Below are 16,874 nucleotides of genomic sequence, written 5' to 3'. Positions count from 1 at the left end.
GAAGCAAGGGTTTTTAGTTTGTATTTGGTGCGCTTTTGCTCAGTCTCAGCTTTCTCTGTATTTGCATACTATTCTTTTAATAAATCAGCTATCTTTAAGCTCTGGCTTGTGAGACTGAGTATTTTGGAGTAGGCAACCATTACACTGTTTAACAACCATATGAAATGACAGTGTGGCCTCTAGATTTTGAACAAGCATCATCAATGTGCTATAACACACAACTCTATTTTATCTGAGTCAGTTCTTCTTGGGGGTGGCTATTATAGATCTCTCCCCAACAAACAAGATCTTCGCTGCTGGATTTTATATTTTCTACTGTATATTTATTTTATTTTATAGAGTATTTATATTGTAATTTATGTGTTTTAACTTTGATTGTAAACCGCCCAGAGTCCCCTTTTTGGGGGAGATGGGTGGTGATGGAAATTTGAAATATAAACAAACAAACAAACAAACACAACTAAGATCTGTGCTTGGATACAGCAGTGGGTTGGATAAAGGAGAGTAGGTGCATTTTCATATAATTAGGGTCTACTGATGGGGTGGAATAAATGTTACCAATTCTCAAGTATTATATTGTTTGCGTGTGTGCGTGTTTTTAACATAACATTTGAATTAATTGCAAAAAAAAGTCAAATTAATACATTCATACATATATATCAATCATACTATTTCTTTTCAGGACAAGCAATGTTATGCAAAACAGAGAAAAGGGATAAAAAAGAATAAAACAAAGAAATTAAAGCCATGAGATAAGAGAAGGGGAAATGTAGCCAAATCTAGTATACACCAACACTATTCATTCTACCATTCCATACCTTTCTATCATTGCAAACAACCTTTGCTTCTACCACATCCATACACTATTTTATAATTGTTTTTTGTTGTTGTAACTTCTCTTGTGTCTTTTATTTATTTATTTATTTATTACATTTATTAAATTTATACACCACCCATCTCACTATAAAAGTGACTCTGGGTGGCTGAAAGATGAAAGATTCTCTTTTTCTGAGAATCTCATAAATTCTTTCCAACCACATCTTTCTGTCTTCTCCTGCCTCTCAACCCATTCATTCTTCCTTCACGTATTTCCTTTGCAATTCAATTCTTGGGCATTCCATCTGTATGAGCAAACTACCTCCAAGTACTTCTTTTGTATTGATTACCTACTCTTTTAGTCAACTCCCATTAATTCAGCACCCATTCATTCATCCCTTATCTTTTCTTGTTTCACCACACACACTTCTGAGAGGTACTCTATTCCTATTGCATTCAATTTACTTTCATCTTTCTCTTGACACAACCAATTGTCACTCCCATAGAACAAAGTGAGCCAAAACACATTCTTTTATGCATAGCCATTTTAGCTTCTGTCAATTCCTTGCAATAGATCACACACAACTCACCACTTTACTCCTACTGTTTGCATGTCTTAACATTTCTCCATCCATTTTCCTGCCTTCAGTAAACATTCTAACAATATACACATATTTATCTACATTTTTATCTAGCCTTTGGGCAAACCAAGGCATCTAAACTGAGCAGCACTGCTGAAAATCCACTCTGTCTTGTAAACAGCCTCATGAAGAATTTGAAAAGAATAAATTATTGGCAGATTTTCTTATGAACTTACATGTAGTACACTATAGACTATATATCAGTCTCTGCAAGGAATAGGTTATTTCCAATTAATATATAAAGTTAATGATATACATGTCTGCCAGCTTCAAGGACAAAAGAAGGGGTCTAATTAAATTAAAGTAGTTATTAATCTTTTGTCAGTATTGATTAATTGTTAACATGAGGTACTTAATCATTTTAATTTGGGCTGCAAATAGCTATCGGCATACCCAGCATGGAAACGGAATAAAGACAAGCTATAGACTTATCCTGGAAGTTCTAATTTGGAGCAGAATTGGACAATATTTTATCTAAGAAAATATCTCACTACAGAGAAAGTTAGGGGAAATGAACGTGATGTCGTTTTAAATTCATACCTTTTTCATCATAATCTAAAAGACCATTCCACTATCAACAGTATCATAAAAACTTATACCAGAGGCACTGTTCTGAAAAGAGCTGGGTACAGGGCTGTTTCTGAAGTTGGGTTCAAGGGAGAAGCTGGGGCTCCTACGTCTGTATCATTTTCCAAACTGCATAGCAGTGTCCCTTCTGAGATACTTGATCTCATTTCTGGGTTGGTATTGGAGTCAATAGAAGAGAATATCTGTAGCTCAGGGTTGAACGGTGGAGTCCTTGGTGCTCTCTGAGCTTGGTTGTCTGTTTGCAGACATTTCATTATCCGACTAGGTAACATCATCAGTGCGAGTGAGTGTGGGGTTTGTTCCCTGTTTACAGGGCCGAAACTAGGAGGGGCAACTGGGGCATGTGCCCCAGGCGCCGCACTGGAGGGGTGCCAAAATGAGTGCTGGGGGGCACCAAAATGAGTGCTGGGGGGTGCCAAAATGGGTGCAGAATGCATGTTTGCCCCGGGTGACACAGACCCTAGTTGCGGCCTTCCCTGTTTATATACAGTAGCTTGCCCTGCCAGTGTTGGTGGGGGTGTGATTTTCTTCTTCACCAAAGCCCCACCAATACTGGCAGGGCAAGCTACTGTATATAAACAGGGAACAAACCCCACAGTCACTAGCACTCATGATATTACCTAGTTGGTACTGGAGTCTCCCAAACTTATGGCTTTACGACTCAACTAATGCAGCTGGCCATACATGGGTTATGTTTCTCGTCTTAGAGCAGATGCAATTTGATATGAGGATGGGTAACATTAATGTCTGTCCTTCATCATGGTCAGTTCACTGATTGCTATAGAGCTGACCATCTCATCCATGACAGCTAGGCAAGTCCAGGAAAGGTAATTTTGCAAGATTATTCAGGATGTTTGAGCCTATTGGTCCCAAGGAGGTGGACAGGGTCTTTCAAGCCATCAGTCTTTCCACCTGTGGATTAAACCCTTGACCCTCTTGGTTGGAGAAGAGCCTTGTGTGGCGCAGAGTGGTAGGTGGCAGTATTGCAACCAAAAACTCTCCCCACGACTCGAGTTCAATTCCAGCGGAAGCTGGATTCTCAGGTAGCCGGCTCAGGTCGACTCAGCCTTCCATCCTTTCGAGGGAGGTAAAATGAGTACCTTGGTTGGTAAGAGCTTCCAGAGAGATGACAGGTGACTAGGTCAGAGTGGTGGTAAATGCATCCATAAAAGGATTGCCATCTTTGAAAGAGGCAGCTGTGTGTCCTATCCTTAAAAATTAATCACTCAACCCAGGTGTTTTGGATAGCTATCAACCTGTCTTTAACCTTCCATTTTGTCAAAAAGGTGGTGGGCCTACAGTTATGGAGGGCCTTAGAGAAAAAGATTAATTTGAACCTGTTACAATCTAGATTCAGGCTGGAGTATGGGACCAGGATAAAGGGAGTGTGGCCTTCTGGTTCTACTTGACCTCTCAGCTTCCTCAGTACCATAAATCATGGCACCCTTCTGGTCTACCTCTGGGGTTGAGAGTTGAGATACCTCCTCCTTCCCCTGGAGGTCAGTTTCAGTCAGTGATGGTGGTTGGAGTATGGCCAAGCCATAAGGCCCCCTGCTATAGAATGCCACAAGACTCTACTCTGTCACTTTGTGTAGATTACCATCCACACAAAGCCACTGGGAGATGTTATCAGGATCAGGTATCATCAGTATTCAGATAATAGGTAAAGGTAAAGGTATCCCTTGACATTAAGTCCAGTTGTGTCCGACTCTAGGGGGCGGTGCTCATCTCCATTTCAAAGCCGAAGAGCCAGCGTTTGTTGGTAGACACTTCCGTGGTCATGTGGCCAGCACATGAAGCTGAAGCGGTACCTATTAATCTACTCACATTTGCATGTTTTCGAACTGCTAGGTTGGCAGGAGCTGGGACTAGCAATGGGAGCTCACCCTGTCACGCAGATTTGAACCGCCAACCTTCTGATCGGCAAGCTCAGCAGCTCAGCGGTTTAACCCGCAGAGCCACCGAGTCCCTATTCAGATAATACTCACTTGTATATTTCAGTCCTGGGCTGAACAGGAGATGTAGTCAGTGTACATCAGTGCCTGGATGCTGTGCAGGATAGATGGGGAAGAACAGACTCATGGTCATTCTCAGCAAGACAGAATGGCAATAATTCTGGAATCAGCTGAGATCAATGATATTCCATCTTTGGTTCTGGACAGGGTCATGTTGACTCATAACTTGAGGGTCCTCCTGGACTCTCATCTCCTTCTCAAATGTAAATGAGAGCTGTGGCTAGAGGAGCCTTTGAACAATTTCATCTTGTGTGCTAGTTACAACCATTCCTTCATCAGAAGGCCCTGCCTTGGTCATCTCTTGATTACACTACTGCAACTCACTGTATATGCAGCTGCCCTTACAAATCACCCAGAAGCCACAGCTAGCCCACAATGCAGCAGATCAAGTGTTTTGGGGCACCTCTCAGTTTGCCACAACTGTGAGAGAGGCACTGGTTGCCAGTTGGCTTCTGGGTGAAATTCAAGGTGTTGGTTGACCACCTTTAAAGCCCTACATGGCTCAGGACACTGAGACCATTGGATTTTTGGGATCCAATGGTGTCAGACCATCCAAAAAAATGTAGTAGGGAAGGTACCCTTCAAGTTCCATCTCTAAAGAAACGTTACCATCAAGGAGCATGACGGTGGGACTTTTTTGTTGCTACCATTCTCCTTCGAATATTGTCTCATGCAAGGTTAGATCGGCACCATTTCTAGTCACCAAGACCAGGCTATTTCAGAAAGACCTTAGGAACTGAAGAATGGTGCACCTACCTGCAGTAGGTGATTTTTTTTTTTAATCAAGCATGCTGTTTCTTGGCGTGATGGGTATGACAGCTATTATTATCAATTATTTTGTAGCATGCTGTTACTTACTGTTCTGACTTTTACTGCATGGGGAGTATGCTGCTTAAAGTCATCTGTGGATGAAGCCTATTAGCCTAAGTAAATACATGTGTACATTAAATGTAATTTCTAACTTTAACTTTAGGCTGCTCACAGAATATTCTACTGCCACATAGGGCTTTAAAGGTGACAACCAACACCTTGTATCGAAAGCAGGTATAATTCGAACAAAGATTTACCTGATCAGGCACCAGTTAAGGTTACAAGAAGCTGGATTCTCCATGGCTAAGTCCACCAAAGGAATATCACAGCTTAGCTCCCATCTCAATAGTATCCCAACAATTAACTGCCACTTCTTTTCCTAAACAGGAGTTAATTAAGCTCCTAATGTTCTTATTATAAAGGCCATACAAATACAGTTCCTTTATAGAGGAAGAAGGCATGAAGTATTTGAGAATATATTTCAGTCTTCCTTAATCTAGTCCTTCCAAATGAGAAAGATTGCACCCTCCAGAATTCCTAGCCAGATTAGCTGTGGGAGACTGGTGTAGCTTTTTAAAAAGCCAGCTAGGGGTGTCTCCCCTGGTTAAATCAAAGTAACAGTATAAAAGCTAGCCTGTGGAAATCTTTCAATAAGCGTTATGAAAGATTCAGAGTCTTTCTAGCAGCTGTCTAGCAACTAATGAGAATATTAGTTATCAGGTCTTTTTGCATACAACCTTAAATAATGGTAGGCAACATTTTACCCTCCTAGTATTTTAGATTTCAATGCCAATGAATCCCCAGCCAGCATTGCCAATGACAAAGGAGTGTGGAATTATGTTCAAAACCTCTAGAGAGCAGCAAATTATCTACCAATACTCTAAACCAGCGGTTCCCAATCTTTTTGGCACCAAGGACCAGTTTCGTGGAAGACCATTTTTCCACGGACCGGCGGTGGGGGATGGTTTCCGGATGATTCAAGCGCTTCCTTTTTCCCAACCTTTTATTCTTTTTTCTTCGCGCCATTTGGAGATAGCAGCCAATGGGCTTGCTTTCTCTGACAGGAGGCGGAGCTCAGGCGGTAATGCAAGCGATGGGGAGTGGCCACAAATACTCAGGCTGTAAATTCGCTTGCTTGCCCACCTCTCACCTCCTGCTGTGCGGCCCAGTGCCTAACAGGACCCCTGCTCTAAACCCAAGGTCAGCAGCAAGGAGATAAATGAAATCTCATGGTTTTTTAAATCCATCTTCCTATCCTTGTGCAGTCATGGGGGGAAAACTGTAAGCTTTACTTCTATTTTAAACCAATCCAATTTACTAGTTACGGTATGTCCCAATTTATGGAATCTGAATTAATTTAAGATATATTAGTTTGATCAGATTAGGATCAATCTATGGTTTATATATCTGCTTTGCTTTCAAGCTGTATGTCCAATAACCAGAGTTCTCCTGAGTGCAAATGCTGTATTGCTGAATTTTCATCAGGTTAAGTGAATGTCTGCTGTAGGAGAAAATAACATGCTAGAGCCGCTGCAATTACAGTATATTGTTGCAATGTCCACTGCAGCAATGGGCATTTGGTCAGCTTTTTAACAAAACATGGTTACAAACTGGCCAACTTCTCTTCTCCAGTGGTAGAGAAAATAAAGTGTGAGTTTTGAGAAGAATTCAGTTCAACACATATCCCATTTTCCTGCCATCATACACAATGCAGCCTTTAACTTGCTTTGAATTATCACTCAGGGACTAGAAGTCATGAATACTGATGGGGCAAATAACACTGAAGGTCCCATAGAAACATCATAACATTTGTTAATGCTTCCCTGGCCTGCCCCCAACCAGTATCTCACACATACACTCAAACTTCTCTAGGAAACAGAAGGAGAATCAACATAAACTAGGGCTAGAAATAACATTAATGTTTGCCTCACAGGGTAACATGCCTATGACTTTGAAGGATTATGACAGAGCAGGAAAGCAGTCATCTCATTTATCCTTTCCCTCAGTGAAACCACAAACTCATGAAAGAGAATTCCTGTGACTCAGAGGAACAGAATAACCATATTCCAGAACAGTTTTTCTGACTCTTTAATAAATCTAAGTGGTTTACAAAAATCCCACTAAATGCAACTTTTCCCATGCCAATATGGCAGGACCAGAGCTATAGCCAGCACCTACTAAGTTAGTCTTCCCAAACCTAGTGCCCTACAAAGGAGGTGTCAGTGACTGCTGGCTGGGAATTATGGGAGTTCAGGGGTACCTGATTCAGACATTTATGCCATATGTTGTCTTATATTTCAGAACACAACACTGCCAGAACTGACCAGGAACAGGGCATTTGTAGCTTTTCAGTTGTTGCTAGACTCCCAGCTACCTACCATCACTAGCCAGCATAATTAATGACCATGGCTGATAGGAATTATTGTCCAACAAATTCTGGAAGGTCATTATTTTTTTGTTTTCTGATACTAAGCTATAACTGACCACTATCAAAAGTAATACTAAAAATCAGAATTTACTTCTTTTTATCTCCTACGCAGTGGACAATGATAGAAGAAAAATATGCTCATTTCAAGATTTTGTGTTGATTCTTCAATGAGCAAAAATTATCTTTCTTCATCCTTATAGTTTATTCAGCTAATAGATGACTTACAGGATTACAACAAAAGAAAATCCAATCCTCAGTGAGAGATGAATAGATAGGATGGGACTTTTCATGAAATGCACTCCCCCCGCTTTAGCCAATCCTCTCTTCCCTGTAGATTTTTCAAAATAGTATAAGGAAGGGCATCACAAAAAAACTTCCCCTGTCCCTTCTGCGATTAGAGCACTGAATTTGTCTATGATAAAGAGCTGTAAGTCATATAGACTGGGGGAGTCTGTAAGTATTGTTAATAAAGATTGGAGAGAGTCAGACATTCACAGAATCACAGCAATGGTCCAGCCTAGCTCTGAATCTAATCTTTTATTGTAGCCTGTATTTTGAATATTCATAGAAAGTACAGCCCAGCAATAAATTGTTTTCTGTTGTTTAAAATGAATCTGATATCTACAGACACCTCAGTAATGTCTCTTTATGCCATGGTAGTTGGCTAATAGCCAATGCTAGGTAACTATCCTGTAGAACTAAGTTTAGACCTTTTAAAATGTACGTATCTGATTAGCTAGGAAAAAAGACATCTCTTTTGGAATATATCCCATGTGTTTAACACAGAATAATATGATTCTGTGTGGGTCTAGCTTATTGGTACAAAGTTGAAGAAATGAAAATTCAAATGTCATCATTAGTTTATTTGGTCATTTGATGATCACATGGTACATATGACAAATAGCTCCCCATATACCCTATGAATAATAATAATCTGTTATTTAATACCTCGCATACACTGACCCAAATGTTAATGATTAATGCCCTTAGTTCCCCCTAGCTGACTTGTCTTTTTTAGCAAAAAAAAAAATAATCCCTTGTGTTAAACCTTGGTGTGGGGCTTTTTCACACTGACAATCATAGTTACGCCTACTACCCCAAAAAGCACCAGTGATCAAAACCACAGCTGATTCATTTCAGCCTAATTTTCTTAAGTGTCCCTTGTCTGCACCTCTCTCCCCTCTGGCCTGAGACATGTTAGCTGGTGAGAGATTTGATGAGCATACAGTGATACTTTTAGACATGGGCTGAACTCCAATTCAGTATCTGGCTGCTTTCATAAACAGCTTCAGGATAGTGGTGGCACTTCGTGGGAATTTTAAAGAAGGAAGTGAAGAAAAGGGTTCCCCGTTCTATTCTTAGAAGCAAACAGCCAGATTTGGCCTCTGGATTACAAAGCATGGAATTTATAAACTGCGCCATTCTAAATTTACATTTCATTTATATACAGTTCAGCTGAACACTCATGTGTTTCAGCATATTCCACCTTAACCACCGAGTTTTGAAACACCCTGGAAAGTAGAAAGAAAATGGAACTATACAATGGACACTGGTTATCACCAGTTGTGCAGCTCTGAAAAACATAGAGAATAAATGCAATGATGCACATTAAAAATGTAAATATGTCTTATTTGCCAATTAATTATGGGGAATAAAGAGTCACTTCTAAGATTACGCTTAACCAGAAGTATTTTGCCACCCTGTTATGAATGAAATTCATCATAATTTCATTACTCTTTACTTCTTTAACAAATAACCAGCGTAGATTATGTTCCCTATGTACAGTCTTTCCTTACAACCCCCCTGCTTGGTCCCTATTCTCAGTTAAGTTCCATGTTCATTTAAATATACACAGTTATAAAGAAAGTTGGAGCACAATTCCCTAAACACTGAACAACACTCTCCAAAAATAGTGTCTGTGTAATCATTAATAAATAAATGTGGCCATGCTAAATAATCAGCAGAAATATAGTTAATCCCTTTTATATTTATGACACTGGCGGTTATTTGCATGGCGCACATTTCAAAATCAATCTACAAATAAAATTGATATATTTGTATGCACAGTAACAAATTTGTATGAAAACATTCCTTCTGTGGGTCATAAGTGTAACAGAAACAATTAAAAAGAAAACTGGCTTTGAGTAAATAAGCTGAGCATCTAATTGCTGGTAAAATATTAAGACCCCATGTTTCCTGTTAAAGAACTCCCTTCCTTCCTTCCTTCCTTCCTTCCTTCCAAACTGACAGGACTACAATGCAATGCCATCATTTCCCATTTATGAGGAAGGTCCAGATGTTCGGTAGGAGGGTTTTGATCACTTGCTTCCCCGGAGGAATAACTAAAGCTGAAGAAAGACGTTTCGGTCCCTGCTGCTGCCCCTGAAGTCCAAAGTCTACATTTCCTTCCCAACGCAAACGAGTAACACTTACACGACTCGCGGGGAATTCTGTGGAGATGGATCCCATCCTCATCCATGACGAGGCGGCTGAACTGAAAACTTGGTGCAGAAAAAGAGACGCTTCCTGGAATTTTTTTTCTCCTCAGTCTGGCTCCCTTCTCTCCCGCCTGGCGCGTTTCATTCAAGGCAGCTCACAACCGTAAGGGCAGGCAGGCAGCAAGCATAACTTGCGAGAAGCAGTTCACTAGTTCACGCTCGGGAATCCATTACCCCGAGACAGCCTAAGGCACGGATGAGGCAGCGAAGGCGAAACCCCGCAAAGCGAGATTCCGCCGCTTTCCCGGGCACGTGCGCGCGCGCAACGCACAAACGAGGATAACTTTACTGCCCGGGGCTCAGAGGTATGAAACTGAGGCAGTTCGCGAGAGAGGAGGAACTCCCTGGCGTAGAGAAAAAGAAAGAGAGACGGGGAAGAATTGACTTTAAAATAGCAACGCCAACGCTCCTGCGACCAAGGAGAATGGGAAAGAGCCTGCCCGCCACGTGACTTCTGCCGGCGAGGAAGAAGAGTAGCTGCGAAAAGGGGAGATCTTCCACTTGGAGGTGGAAGCGAGAGCCGGAGCTGCTGGTGCTTCGGTCGCTGCGGTTGGACTGCTGCCTTCCTCCTCATGGTTGTAAGCCATGCCCTTCTAGGACAGTCGCCAATGCAAACGTTGCGAACTCTCTGCTTAAAGGAGGGCGGGAAAGAGGGTGGAGGCGGCAGCGCTGGCGGTCGGTTTTTTAGTATCTCGAAATCCAGCCTCAGAGGTTCCGAGTCCGCCGGTCCCATCTAGGCTAGAGGGCTTAGAGGCAACGCCTTTGGGTTAACTTTGCTTAGTTTCGGCCGCGCCGCTTGGCTCTCTCGAGAGGCAGACTCTGACCTCACGAAGTTTTGAGTGGCCGACAGAGAAGGGACCCAACCCAGCCTTTTCTTCCTATGCCAGGGCTACTTTTAAGAAATCTCTTCCCCACCCTATTGCTAATACTGAGTATTGGGAAACGCTACAAAGGCAAATGCCTTGAGAGACGTTTGCATTGCTGGTTGCACACTTCAGTTAGATGCACCCTGATCATCTGGGGAACGTCGAAAAAAACACTGAATCTTTCTTGCTGTTTTTTTCATACACTGTAGTTTAGCCTTACAGCCTCTGTCTCTTACTTAGTTTCCATTTACCTTTTAATTCTTTCCTGCTTTTTTTGTGGTAGATGTACTTCTGTACATCTGGTACCAACCTTGGCTTCCTTGAATAAATGGGCTCACAGGATCCCAGTAGGACTCATCTCTACTGATAGCAGCATGGACATTGGGCCAGAGAAGATGGTTTAAAAAGATTCCCTGGATGCCTCGAGGCTACACTGCATAACACAGTAGCTGAGGGAATTTTTGATCCTTCTCCAGTCTCCCTGATGGAATGATGCTGTTCTGGATTTGAGGAAATTAAAATGGCAGCTTCTGCTCACAGCCACCCATTATTTATTTCAGAGTTGCTCCTATTCCCATTGTGCAGTAAAGGTCATCCAGAGGATCCAGTGACATTGGAAGAGAGGAAACTTGAGGAACTTACTCCTTTTCTCTCACAGGAACAAGTAATAAGCAGGTTCTCATTTCCAACCAGAGCTTATTCAGGACTCAGTATTCTGGCATTACAGATGTGAGAGAAATTGAAGGAAGACACCTCTCTAGTGACATTGCACTGAACCAGACTATAGTTGTTTATTTTTTTTAGCATAATTCCCTTTAGATGCATTGATACAATTCCTGGAAATCTCAGCCAGCAAGAAAATCTGGGACTTGTAACCACAACACATTTGGAGGAGGTTGTTGAAAAAGAATGAAATAGAACATCTTGGTCTTACAATAAGCCCTGTTTGAATGGCCAGACTATTTCAACATGCATGAATGTATCCTGAGTCTTCTATATAAGGGAGTTACACCTGTACATTTGCTAAAGTGACAGTTGAGTACTTATCACCACTGACATTGTAGGAGGAACAAGACTCAAAATAAGGACAAAGGGCTATCGGAGCATTTCATACTGCCAGGACACTATAGCAGACCTCAAAGTGACTGTTTTGGAAAAAAGGGACTTTAACTCCACCTTTGAGTGAGAGGTTGCTGAGCTTGCATACATGAAAAGCTTTCAGACTATCTCAGAAGGTCTTAACAAACACAATGGGTTTTTAACACATTGCAATTGTTAATTGATAAGGTACTTATATTTTGTTTCTCAGGTAGCCTGCATCTGCATAGCTAACCTGTCTCCCCTTCCCCCGCCTATCTTCAGTTAAACCCTAACATCAGTCTAGCTGCTCTGTGCATCTGATGAAGTGAGCTGCAGCTCACAAAATACCTTATATACCTTTTCATAAAATTTGTAAGTTGGAAAAGGTGCCACTAGACTCCTGATTTTTTGTCATCACTGAGTTTCTTTTGTATGTTAAGCTAGCTTACCATTTTGATGATGTCATTTGGGCTTGAAACCCACACCACACAAGACTGGCATATTACCACTATTCAAGTGGGGTTTATTACACCTAAGGCTGTTTGCAGATATGCTGAAGACAGTAGAATCACCTGCTAGTTTTAGGGAAACTCAGCTCAAAAGGGCGATAAGCGGATCTTCATATCTTCATGCCCTTGGTATGATACAAGCTCTACTGCTAATGGTCAAGGGTATTTTAAGTATTTTGGTCTAACAGTACAAAGTGGATTCTGTTGGGAGATAGTTGAAACTAGACATTAAACCCAAATTAAAAATAAAATTGATTAGCACTAATTTCTTTATTCCAAAGAAAAAGCTGATCTGGATGATACCCACAAGGAATGGGACTTAATATTTTTTCCCCAGTATAATTTTCTTGCCACCAGTCTGCATTAAGCTGCTGTTTAACCCAACAGTAAACAGCTGTGAACAGCCAAAGAAGAAAGGTGAATAAGCTTTGGTGTGATACAACCTGAAAGATCTCAGAGCAGGGTTTATCCTGACTGCGTTTTTCATATGAGCTTTAATGTTAATGCTGCAAAACATCAGTGTTCTAAATGGGTGTAAATGTGATGCTTCTAAAGTATACTTTTAAATTATTGCTTGTGTTCTTTTTTTAATTTCAGGTTACCATAATCCTACAAGATCAGACCTGTTCTTATTTCACATCTATGCAGTCCATAGAAATCAATAGATGAAAAACATACGTTTTGTGACTTTTAAATATGTGTAAGTCTATACCATTTAAACAGGACAGCTATTATATTCATGGATATTCAGAATCCCAGCAATTTCCATTATGAATTATACTTTCAAATATATGGCTTCTCACAGAAGCTGGCCTTGTTTTCCTCTTGCTTAGCTAGGTGAAGAAAAATGATTACATCATTTTATTTAGAGGCTGAGAGATAATAAAAGACATGGTGGTGTTGTCAATTTGCATTTATTTAAGGAGTAATTTATCTAGTCTGAAGTACTTGAAGGGGGAGAAGAAAGGGAGAATTTTGGCAGCTTCTGACATTTTGTTAGTGCAAAAGTTATAAAGTAAAATCCAGTTATGTTTGTTCTCTGACAGAACAGCATCAACAGCAGAGCCCATCCCCTTCACTTCCAGCACTCTCAAATTATCTGGGGAGAATAGGGGATCCCTGAAACAGATTTCAGTGAGTGGGAGCCACAGGGAAAGAAGGGGATGGGAATAATCCATTCAATGGATCCTGACTACTTTTTTGCCAAAGGATAAGCAATATAATATTCTTTTTTAGGAGTTTTTTGTTGTGTCCTGTCTCCAAGGAGTTCAGGGACACATATAGGCTTAGTCTACTTTAGCAAATCAATAAGGTGGATCAGATAGCTGAACAAACTATATAAGTGGGGAAAAAAATAACAAACCACTTAAGCAACAGAAAGAAAAGCACAATACACTTGATTTAAAATGCATTTCAAAATACTGTCATTATTAAGGAATGCAGTCTTTACAATTACAAGGGAGCCTAATTTTTGTCCGCTTGTTTCCTTAAAGCAATATCCCCAACCTATTTCAGACTAAAGGTCAACACAGAGTAGCTTCATGCTGTCTTTTCCTACATATTTGCTGCTGCTTCAAACCTGCTTCTAATTTATTTTTAAACTTACTTATATATTTCATCCTTTTCCCAGGATTACAGGTAGTATCTATAGTTTTCTCCTATCCCACCTCTCATTTTCATCACTGCCAGTGGGATAGGCCAGTGCTAAGAGATGATGATTTGCCCAGTCACTAGATAGACTAAATGTCAGAATTTGAACCCAAGCCTTCATCTCCTGCTTCGCACTGGTATCCCTTATTCTACTATCCCAAAAATATGCAGTAAGCCCGGTCCTGGTTTTCTTCATGCTTCTGCCCTCACTGTGTAGAGACCTGATAATTTCTAAGAACTGAAATATGTAAGGCTGTTCTTGAAATGCCAGAGCCTCTCCACCCAGGTTTGGCTGCAACATTAAAAGAGAGTGAATGAGAGAGAAATCCCTTACAGTGATGGCGCCTTTTTGTGTACCATAAAACTTAGCAAGTGACATCCACAGATAAATATAATAAAGTAAGCCCAGTCTACCTTAAACAAAGCATTGCAGGGAGAACTGACCTTGGGCATTTGAGCAACAGTGCCCCTGAATGATAGCAGCAGCTGACATGTGCAGGGAGAATTCCGCATTAAAGGTCACTAATGTACTGATGCCAGCAGACTGCAAAAGAAAAGACATCAGCTACTGGAAACCACAGGCTGCCAGCCCAAGAGAGGAGAGAGGTTGGGTTTTGAACCACATCCTTTATGCTAAGGGAGCCAAGATCATACTCCATTCCTCTCCACTGAGGACTGTTCAAAGTGAAATATAATTAAAAGATGCTGTTAAGAAGCTCTATGGACAAAGAGTTCACCTTGCTACCTCCAAAGTGAAATGCCACTTAGAAATGGATGGTTGGTTGATACTGATTTAAAGGAAATAACTTCGGTTCTTCACCAAGAAATAAAATCTACCTGCCTCTTTTTCTACTGTGTGATTATTTGCTTACCTGGCTTAAATTTGGTTTTTCTTACAACCTCAGTTTTCATAATCAGCTGAGCTGCTCTGCAGGAGGTCTTGTCAATATACACATTGGCACCTCTTGAGCTCTCAAAGTCTAAGCAGACAGTCAAAGGGGCTACACGTAAAATTCACTCATACAGGGCCAAGCAAACCTTGTTAAGTCTGAGATTCAGTGATCTATTCTCATGGATTCATCTTCTTGGCAGCCAGTGTCTCTAATGTGTTTATTGCTTGCAATTCATAGATCTGATGTAATTTCTCTAACTATTATAAGTATATATGCAAGTACTATTACCACCACTACTTTTTTCTTTTTTAGAGAAGCAAGCAGGAGTACCAGAATGAAAGAAGCCGGTACTGGGAATCATTTTTGATTGTGGCAGTATAAAAATGCAATCAATCAATCAATCAATCATAAACATGGAAAACTCTGAAGCAAATAACATTGTCAGATGGGAAAAGTCATCCAGATATCATGAAGTCTTGATCTAGATATCGAGAAGAGAAATTGATCTTTTATTCTGGGCCTTTCCTGGCCACTGAATTAAAATGCTCACCATCCACCCTTGAATAAGCAGAACGAGCATGGGATTTGCTGCCCTCCTTGCTCTCATGTCTGCATTCCTATCCTGTTTCTAATGGATTCACACTGGGACTCAAAAGAAGGACAAAGCTCCCAGGACATTCTATTATGGATCTCAAAGTAGCAATTTTGGAATAAAGACACTTTTCAGCACAACTGAGCAGGAGACAACCAAGCGCACTTTTATTAGTAGGTTCAGGATTTCTCAGAAGGTCTCAACAAACATAATGGGTATTTAACACACAACCATTATTAATTGGTAAGTCACTTGTAATCTGCCCCCTAGAACCTTTATCTGCCTCATTATCCTGCCTCCAGCTCCTCTTCCCCCAATGCCTTACCCCTATGTATTTAAATCCTGTATCAATTAAGCCCCTCAATTAATTAATTTCATCAATTAATCTGATGAGATGAGCTGCTGTTTATGAAAGTTTATGCCTTGTTATAAAATGTCTTAGTCCCAGAAGGTGCCTCCAGACTCTCTGATTTCTGGCTTTGTTGCTCTCCCTTTTCATGTCACCAGCCAGTGGGAAAATTATCTGCCATTTCATAGCTTTGCAGCAAGAATGGGTCTGGTTGCATGACTCCTTCCTCCTATGCCTCTCCCCCAACATCCTAGTCTATTATAACTCAAATTGAATAAACTTTAAAAAAAAGACTGAAGTCATGAGGGGAGCTGAGTCATAAGCAGCCCTTTCAATAGAAGAGAATATCTGTAGCTCAGGGTTGAACGGTGGAGTCCTTGGTGCTCTCTGAGCTTGGTTGTTTGCTTGCAGATGTTTCATTGTCTGGCTAGGTAACATCATCAGTGCTGATGATGTGCACTGATAATGTTACATAGTCAGATAATGAAATGTCTACAAGCAAACAACCAAGGTCAAAGAGCACTCAGGACTCCACAGTCCTTTTATTTAAGATATGTCTCCCCTTGTTTATGTAGGCAAAAAATGCCGCCACCAGTTTCCTCTGTGTTCTATTCAGGAGCCAATAAGGCTAGGGTGGGAGGTGCCATCATTCCATTGTTACACTAATCCAGTCTTGCACTAAACCAGGAAGAGGTATAGAGTTAAATCATAGTGCTGCCAGCTGCCAGCTGAACAGTCTGACACTATCACATGGTTCTGATAGACAGTTGGTGCAGTGCTCTTGTCTCCAGCTCTCTAGGGAGACAACAGCTCATGGCAGCAGTTGGGGCTAATGCGGGGCTGGAGGGGAAGGGACAGGCCAACATCAAACTGGAACAACAAAGTTGCTCTTCTGTAACCCAAACTACTTCTGGTCACATGGCTTTACCTCCAATGTAATGGGTGATGGGACATAACAAATTCTACATATATTGTGGCTGTCAGGGAAATACTACTTCAGCCCTGATACAATTAAAGATGATTTATGATTCATTGGGATGAAAGCAATATCATATGGACACAGCAGAAAAAGTATTCTGCCACACCATGCTTGTGCCATGGCTAGGTGCAAGAGGGATCCCAGCCTTTGTCACACAATT

General features: G+C 41.0%; 1 protein-coding gene across 3 annotated transcripts in view; it reads right to left on the bottom strand.

The window, feature by feature from the left end:
- The window catches only part of ANO1 (anoctamin 1), a 139,373-nt gene extending 128,983 nt beyond the window's left edge, over positions 1-10,390 (bottom strand). For all 3 annotated transcript variants that reach the window (XM_063289588.1, XM_063289589.1, XM_063289590.1), the window contains exon 1: positions 9,732-10,390. In XM_063289588.1, the coding sequence (XP_063145658.1) occupies positions 9,732-9,777 (46 nt within the window). In that variant the 5' untranslated portion in view covers positions 9,778-10,390. The remainder of the gene's footprint in view (positions 1-9,731) is intronic.
- Positions 10,391-16,874: the final 6,484 nt, after the last annotated feature.

Source organism: Candoia aspera, chromosome 1 (genome assembly GCF_035149785.1).
Source record: "Candoia aspera isolate rCanAsp1 chromosome 1, rCanAsp1.hap2, whole genome shotgun sequence".
Lineage (NCBI taxonomy): Eukaryota > Metazoa > Chordata > Lepidosauria > Squamata > Boidae > Candoia > Candoia aspera.
Note: the sequence above shows the minus strand (reverse complement) of the source record. Positions and strands in the feature narration are given on the sequence as shown.